Raw genomic sequence first — 8,069 nt, 5'->3', positions numbered from 1 at the left:
AGCCCAGCCTCCCTGATGGCGCGGCCCCCCACCGCCACCGCCAACTCCGCCAGGCCGGACGCCTCCCCCCAGCTCGGACCCTCGGCCATCACGCAGGTGTCGTCGGCGTAACACCTCACGTGACAGCCGGGCGGCAGAAGGACGCGCGTGACCCGCTCGTACGCGAGCCTCCACAGGTGCGGTCCGAGGACCGACCCCTGCGGCACGCCGCGCTCCACCTCGCGGGTCCTGGTGCGCCCGTCCCGGTCGACCCACTCCAGCGACCTGTCCCGGAAGTACTCCAGGATCACCCTCGCGAGGTAGGGAGGGAGGAGTTGCACGCGCATCTCCTCCACTATCACTCCCCAAGGGAGGGAGTTGAAGGCGTTCACTATGTCTAGCGACACCGCCACCACAACTCCCCCCCTCGAGACAGCGGCCTCCGTGAGGGCCCTCACACTCAACACGGCGTCCACCGTGGAGCGGCCCTCCCGGAAGCCGAACTGTCTCTCCTCCTCACCCGGAGCACCCCCGGGCAGGTGCCGGACGAGACGGCCCGCTATCACCCGCTCGAACAGCTTGCCGATCTCGTCCAGCAAGCATATCGGCCGGAACTTGCGCACCGCCGCCGCGTCTCCTCCGCCGCCTTTCGGGATGAGGACCAACTTCGCCCTCTTCCAAGCCGCGGGGAAGCGTCCCTCCTCCAGGCATCGCTCGAAGAGCGCCCTCACTCTCGGGGCCAGGACCTCCATCGCGAGGGCCCAGACCCGGCTGGGAATCCCGTCCGGCCCCGGGGCCCGTTGGCCCCGCAGCCGGCGCAGGATCCCCGCCCACTCCTCCGGACCGATCCCCGGTATCTCCTGGGGCCGCTCGGAGGTCATCCACTCCGGGGGTCCCGGGCACCCGCCTCCCGCCGGGAAGAGGGTGTCCAGGACCCCGCGCAGCTCCAGGGGATCCATCTCCTCCGTCTCCGGGGGCGTCCATTGCCGCAACTTGCCCATCACGAGCCGGTACGGACGCCCCCAGGGATCGCCCTCCACGGACCGGAGGAGCTCCTCCCAGGCCCTCGCCTTGGCGTCCCTGATCGCCGCCCTCAGGGAGCTCCGTCTCTCCTGGAGCTCCCCGTAGCGCGCGTCCACCTCCGCCGCCGTCCCCCGGCGACGGGCGCGGGAGAAGCGGCGCCAGGCGCGCCCCGATGCGCGCCGCAGCTCCGCCAATCCCGCGCTCCACCAGTAGGTGGGCCGTCGCCGAGGCCGGCCGGCCCGGGGCATCGCAAAGTCGCACGCCTGCGTCACGATGTCCCCGAGCCAGCCGGCCTCCTCCTCCACCGTGCCCTGCGGCCTCTCCGGCCACGTGGACGCGAGCAGGGCGGCGACCAGTCTGTCACCAGACAGCCCCTTGAGCGCCCATCTCCGCGGTCGGGGTCCGCCCGTCCCCCGTTGGCGGGGGCGGAGCCCGAGGGCGGAGACACCACCATAGACACGTATCTATGGTCCGACAGCGTCTCCACCCCCGACAACACCCTCCACCCCGACACCCGACGCGCGAGGGCCGGAGATGCCCAGGTCAGATCGACCACGGACTCCCCCGCCCACCGCACGCAGGTGCTGTCCGAGCCCACGTTCAACAAATGCAGGCCCAGACCCGCCGCCCAGTCCGCCAGCACCGCGCCCTTCGCGTCCGGCCGCCGGGAACCCCAGAGCGCGGACTTCGCATTGAAGTCCCCGGCGACCAACAACAGGCCGCGGGGGTGCCGAACTATGCACCCCCCCAGCCTGTCCAGGAACCCCTCGTACTCGGCGAGACTCAGGCTCGGGGACACGTAGACCCCGACCACGGTGATGCCTCCCCACTGCGCCGCCACGAACTCCCCCCCAACCTCCAACACTCGGAGGGGAGGGGAGCCCGCGGCGTCGCCGCGCACGATCGCGACGAGGCCCCCCCCGCCGACGGCCCAACTGGGGCCGTCCGCGGGGGGCCTGAAGGGCTCCGCCGCGATGCCCAACGCGTAACCGCGCTCCGCCAGGCTCTGGAGGAAAAGATCCTGAGCCCGGCGGGCGCGGTTAAGGTTGGCCTGGAGGACCAGGCCCGCCATTACTCCACGTCCATGGCGGGCTCCTCCAGGCCCCTCGCACCATCGTCGTCCTTCTCCTCCGCCTTCTTCTTCCCCATGGAGCGGGTCACCCGTCGGGGCTTCGGCTCCTCCTCCCGCGGAGGAGCCGGCCCTCCCTTGTCCCCATCAGCAGGCGTCGGCTCCAGCGCCGCGCCCGCCGACGGGGCCGCCTGTCTGGGAGCCGGAGAGGTGACCCTTTGCGGGCGAGGAGCGGCCTCCGTTGGCCACGCCCCTCCCTGGGCCGCCGTCTCCGACCCCCTTTGCACCCCACTTTTCCCTCCCTTGGAGGGCGGAGCACAGGCCGCGCTACCCAGCCTGTGGTCCGCCCTCCTGCCGAGACCCGTGCACAGAGGGCACTTCGGGTCAGCGGCGCATCCGCGCGCCCGATGACCCGCCGCGCCACACCTGTAGCACAGGTCCCGGCGGTCCTCGCGACTGGGGCACGTCGCTTGCACGTGCCCCTTAGCCAGACACCTGTAACACATCAAGGGCCTGGGCTCCAGCACAGTTATCGGTGCCCAGGCCCAGCCCACTCTGATCCTGCCCAGGTCGGCGACCTTTCCGCCGGCCTGCGCAGGAAGCCTGATCCAAGAGGTCCCCAGACCGTCCGGGGACCTCTGGATCAGCCCCACCTCGATGTCGCGGGGGTCGCAGCCTCCTGCGGCTGCCACCGCCCGCGCCACGGACTCTGCGGTAGCCGCGTCGTCCAGTCGCCGGACGCGCAACTCCGCCTTCTTGAGGGGTCGGGTGACCCTTACACCCGACCCCTCAAAAACCTTCTCTAAGCGGGAGGCCAGCTCGTCCGCCTTGGTGGCGGACTCCGGCCCCGGGATCTCGTAAATGAGGGCCCCCGTCAGGGCCCTCCTCACTCGCGGCGCGGCGATCCCCAGGGCGTCGATGTCCACGCCCTTCTGCGCCTTCTCCACGGCCCCCTTGTAGTCGCCGTCGGCTGCCGTGATGACGACGGCCGCCGTCTTGGGCGACTTAGGGGGCTTCGGCCCCTTCGCGCCGGGTCGACCGCCGGGCGGGGAGGGTTTGCCCGTCGCGGGTTTGCCCCCCCCGCTGGCCCCCCTACCTGGGGCGGGTTTGCCCGGCACGGGTTTGCCCTTACCCGCGGGGGCCGGTGGCTGGGCGGTTGGCCTCGCGGCCCTCCTGCCCACCACCGTCGACCACGGCTGCTCCTCCTCGCCGGCTGGAACTCGGCTAGCCGGGCCGGCCACCGCCGAACTGGGCCGCTGCTCTGCCGGAGGGGGGTTAAGGGCAGGCGGGGCTCCGCTCGCCCCACCACCCCCCTTCTTACCTTTCTTCTTCTTCTTTGCCGTCCCGCCGTTGCCTGGCTCCTCCGGTCCTGTTTGGGGGGTCGGCTCCGCTCCCTCTCTCGCGCCGCGCCTCACCAGGGGCGCCACCGCCTCCGCGACGATCCGCGAGACCATGGTCCCCATGGAGGCCATAATTCTGGCCTCCATGGCGACCAGGGGGTCCTCCCTTTCAGCGGGAGGACCTCCCCCCTTCTGCGGGGTGGTCTCAGTCCGGAGTCCTGCCTCCGATGTCGCCGGGCTCCTCGGCGGAGTCACCAGCCTCCGCCCCCTGACGCGCAGGACGGGAGAGTCAGCCACCCGCTGGCTCTCCCCCCCGTCCCCCGCGGTCGCCCGTCCCATGAGGGAGATGGTGTCCCTCAGTTCGCGCACCTGCGATTTGAGGGACTCCACCTCCCCCCTCAGGGCGGCGTTCTCCGTGCTGAGAGAAGGGGCTCCGGCGCCCCTCCTCTCAGCAGTGACGGTGAGCGCCGCCCTGATGCCCGCCGCGGCCTCCTTCAGGGCCCTGACATACGGGCCCTGAAGGTGGCCCGAGTTCTTGGCGACCTTCACCACGGTTTCGAGGTGCTCCATCACCCGAGCGGTGATGTCGGGTGACGGGCACTCTCGAAAGCGCTCCACCTGGACTTCCCAGGATTCGCGCTCCCTCTTGTCGGCTGGCGAGGGAATGGAGGCGAGGACTTCCTTCTCCCGCTCCCACTCCCTCGACAGCCGCTCCTCCTCCCTGGCGGCGCGCTTGGCCTCCGCCAGGCCGACGTACTCCCCGGTGGTAGGGGGCCTCCCGCGTTTGCGCTTCCTCCCCGTCTCGCTCGCCGACGCGTCGGTGTCGACGTCCCCCGGAAGGGACGCCACGTCGCACGTGGTGGAGGCAGCCGAGTCCCGGGAACTGTCCCGGCTCACCCGACCGGCCCGACTGCCCGATCGCGCGCTCGATCCACCCCTCCTCGCCGTTTGGCGGGTCCGCGGCCGTCGCGTGCCCCCGCGGCTACCGTCGGCCGCGGAGGAGGAGGCCGCCGCCGGGTCCAAAATGGCCCTCAGCGAGACCCCCTCCTCAACGTCCGACACCACCACCACCTCTCGAGGCGACTCCCACGCCTCCTCGTCCACGCCCTCCGGCGCCTCCGCGCCCGTCTTCCCCCCCGTTTTCCCCGAAAATGAAGCGTTATCCATATCGCAGTGTGAAATTCCTCGGGTTCGGCCATCATGGCGTCCCCACCGCAGTGGGGAACCTTCCCCCGGTAAATTTTCCCTAATGAAGTGTGGGACAGCCGAGAGGCGGTTTTCGGGTGGCCAACCCTAGTCCCACCGAGAGCCGAAAGAGGGTGGGGTTACCGGTGAAGCCGGCCCCCGATACAAAATTTTGGGGCTTTACGTCCGGCGACGCCGCGCAGGCCCCGATCCGAACGGGGTCCTACACGGCCCCGGCCCGGACGGCTCCAGTGCACTCACCACCGCCTGACAGCCACGCGGTTACGGGGAGACACTGGCCGAGTGCTCCCCCGCTCCCCCGCCCGGCACCGACGCTTCAACCCCCGCATTGGCTCCGATCCTCCGCCCGCCGCCGACGGCGCCCCACCACAGGGCGCCCCCGCCGGGCCGATCGCCAGGGGCAAGCCCCCGGCGGTCGAACCAGCGGGCTCCCACGTTCCGCATTCGCCCCGCGACGTCGGGCGCACTGCCCGCCGCCCCGGGGAGAAGAGGCCTGGTACCTGGCCGGCGACGAGCGGCACGGTCGGGGGGCCTACTACTCCCCCCTTGGCTAGTCTGCGGGGAATATCCACAGCGGGCCGACCGGGGCCCATTCATTCATACACTCATACCGTGACTCGGGTGCCCCCGGGAACGTCAATTCCCGTACCTGCTACACCGTAGCAGGCCCCTGAGGGGCCTGAGGGGTAACCTAACCTAACCTTTTTTTTTTTTTTTTTTGTTAGACGATGGAAGCTTTATGACCATCCCTCCGGGTCCGGTGACCCTTCGGGGGTGTCCGGGGACTCACTCTAGGACGCGAGTCGGCCGAAGCCCGATTCCTCGCCAACCAGAGTATACCCCGGTAAACCACCGTCACTGGCCTGCCCAAGGTTCAAGGGCCCCGAGGGCGCCGCCGAGGCAACGCCCCCGGAGGGCCCCCCTCCCCTCGGTACGCGTTTCGCTGAGGGCGCACTCATCGCCACCCCCAACAGCCCCGCGTAGGGCCTTACCCCCCGTGGCAGAGTGAGGCCAGCCATCACTCCACCACGACCTTCCATTCGAAGGATTTCTGACCCCCAGCTAATTCATCCGGATTAGCCGAAGGTCGTCCCACCCCGAGGAGAGGAAAGACCCACCCCGCGAACCCCACCGCGCGCGCGACCGACTCCCGCTCCTCCCTCAGACAGGGGAACCCAGGCACGACCAATGCATCACTCCGGGCCCCCCATCAACAGGAGAAGCGAGAGCCGTAAGGATGGAAGGGGAAAGGGATAAGGAATATAGGGATTAGGGAAAAAAGGTAAGTACATTTAGGACAACACAAACTTCCACCCCCCGCTCCACTCCGTGGCTTACGCCACCTTCCCTCTGTTTATGGGACCGGTGATGTTATCCGGCCCCTCCCGTGTTCTCGCTCTCCATCCTTTTCCTCGTGTCCGTTTGTCTCCTTTTCCTTTCCCTATACGCATTACAGTTCACGCTGCCAATCCTGTGTCCTGTGTCCAATCCGAGGGATTCACAGGCAAGACACTTCTCACTCTTCACGCAATCCTTAGCCCTATGACCGATCTCTCCACATTTGTGACAGGTGCCCGAACGGTCCACCGTGCTGTCACACGTGGCAGCAGTGTGGCCGCCTTCCAGGCACCTGTAGCACCTCAATATTCTCGGTTCTATCCTTTCCACTCTTGCCCGCGTCCAGCCTATACATATCCTTTCCTTTTCCATCACACTCCTCGCCACCTCTGCCTCGCACGACACCCATACCATCCCATATCCTTTCCTCAACCATCCTATCCTTCCCACTCTGACTTCCTCTATCTTTCCACCTCCTTCTTTAGATACCACTTCCCTAATTTCTTCCTCTGTCGTATCCTCTCCCAATCCACTAATCCTAAGATCTATCCTCCTCGTCGGTCGGGTCACCTTTATCGGGTCTCCTTGGAAAAAATCCTCAAGTTTCCCCGCCAACTTATCCGCCTTCTCCTTTCGACCTTCTCCTAGGATTTCGATCAAAGTCGCTCCTGTTGCTGTTCTCCGCATCCTCGAATTCACAATTCCCAATTCTTCCAGCGAAATGTTCTTCTTCGCCTTCCCTAAGAGCTCCTTTCCCCTCTCCTTCTCCTCACATGAGATCACCACCGCTTCCGTCATCAATGGGATCCTCTTCCTCTCTTCCGCTCTAGCCCCTTTGCTCCTTCCATCTTCACTCAATTTCCTCATTCCTTTACGCCTAACCACCGTCCATTCCTGGTCTCCATCCATTCTCCTATTCCCATCCTTCGCCTTATCCTTTCCTCCTCCACTTCCACTTCCAGATCCTGTTCTTTCATCCATCTCATTAACCTTTCTGCTTTCTGTTTCAGGTCGCCGCCAGATGGAGTTCCTCGCCGCTTCCAGATAATTCATGGGCCTCTTCCTCGTCGTCGCCGTTCCAGTGAGTTTCTCCGGGCCATGGTCTTCGTCGCGCCGCTGCTGCAGGTAAGTAACCTTTTTCGTTATCTCCGCTACTTCTCTTTCGAGGTTTGTGTTCTTCGTCCTCAATTCCTCCATGTCCTTACGCATTTCTCGGATTTCTTCCAATATCTCCCCACTCCGCGAACGATTTATTCCCTCCACTGCCGACACCAAAGCAAGCTTCTCCACCACTACTCTCACCTCGTCTATCGCCTCCAACATTCTCGTATACGCTTTCTTGCCCATCTTCTTTTCCGAATCTAGCACTATGTTTTGCATTTCGTGCATTCGTTGCTGGATCTTCCTTCGGTATCTTGTGCTCTCGTCATCTCCTTCTCTGTCTTCCTCACCAAGGTCTTCCTCCAGCAGTAATCCTGTCATGTCCAGGTCATCTCCTTCCTCTTTCCTCTTCGCTTCATGTTTTGGGGTAGAAGCTTTCCTCTTCTTACTCCCTCCCTTCGCCTTATCTATGTCCATCCGTAATTCACTCTCAATAGCCTCTATGATAATCACGTCGTCTTCTGTTCCAGGTATCGTCGTTCGCTGTTTCGTAATCGTATCCTGTACCATATTTCTCGCCGTGTCGTCGCCCCGAGAGGCCAACCTAGTCACAGTCACCTCCGATGATGGCCCTAGGGTCCAACCACCATCTTGCCGATTCGCCTTTGATGGATTAGAGTCCCGGCAACCTAGACTCTTCTCCATGGGTGCACTATCCATCCGAGAGATAGGGCGCTTTTCCTTTTCTGGTGTCCTAATCATCATATTTAATTAGGATTTTAACGCGGTCCTATCCTCGATCTCCTCCCATTTCGTTCATTTAGAAAAGTGCTTCATCCATTTGTGCGCCAAGTCCATCATATCCTTTCCGTCCAGTGACTAGGGGGAGCAATCCCTAGTTTCCCTTCCTTGTTTCCGATCCGCATCCTTCTCATATCCTACCAGCTCGCCGAGGTCATCCTTAAGTCCTTCATCCTTCTCATAGCCATGTCATGCCTTGGTCATCCTTAATA

The 8,069-nt window shown here is 64.8% G+C and overlaps 2 protein-coding genes across 2 annotated transcripts; both read right to left on the bottom strand.

Moving 5' to 3' along the window:
• Positions 1-2,073: 2,073 nt before the first annotated feature.
• Positions 2,074-4,578, bottom strand: LOC113563484 (actin cytoskeleton-regulatory complex protein PAN1-like). The gene has a single exon (XM_026975152.1). The coding sequence runs from the start codon at positions 4,576-4,578 to the stop codon at positions 2,074-2,076; it is 2,505 nt and encodes an 834-aa protein (XP_026830953.1).
• Positions 4,579-5,988: 1,410 nt separating this feature from the next.
• Positions 5,989-7,761, bottom strand: LOC113563483. Its single transcript, XM_026975151.1, has one exon. It carries the CDS (start codon positions 7,759-7,761, stop codon positions 5,989-5,991), a length of 1,773 nt encoding a protein of 590 aa, XP_026830952.1.
• Between the last annotated feature and the right edge of the window lie 308 nt (positions 7,762-8,069).

The sequence above is a fragment of the Ooceraea biroi genome, unplaced genomic scaffold (genome assembly GCF_003672135.1).
Source record: "Ooceraea biroi isolate clonal line C1 unplaced genomic scaffold, Obir_v5.4 UnassembledTig13, whole genome shotgun sequence".
Classification (NCBI taxonomy): domain Eukaryota; kingdom Metazoa; phylum Arthropoda; class Insecta; order Hymenoptera; family Formicidae; genus Ooceraea; species Ooceraea biroi.
The sequence above is the reverse complement of the archived record's forward strand: the minus strand, read 5'-3'. Positions and strand labels throughout refer to the sequence as shown.

What these genes read in the sequence shown, in the direction of transcription:
- LOC113563484 (XM_026975152.1), bottom strand. Translation starts at nt 4,578, where the DNA reads ATGGATAACGCTTCATTTTCGGGGAAAACGGGGGGGAAGACGGGCGCG.
- LOC113563483 (XM_026975151.1), bottom strand. Translation starts at nt 7,761, where the DNA reads ATGGAGAAGAGTCTAGGTTGCCGGGACTCTAATCCATCAAAGGCGAAT.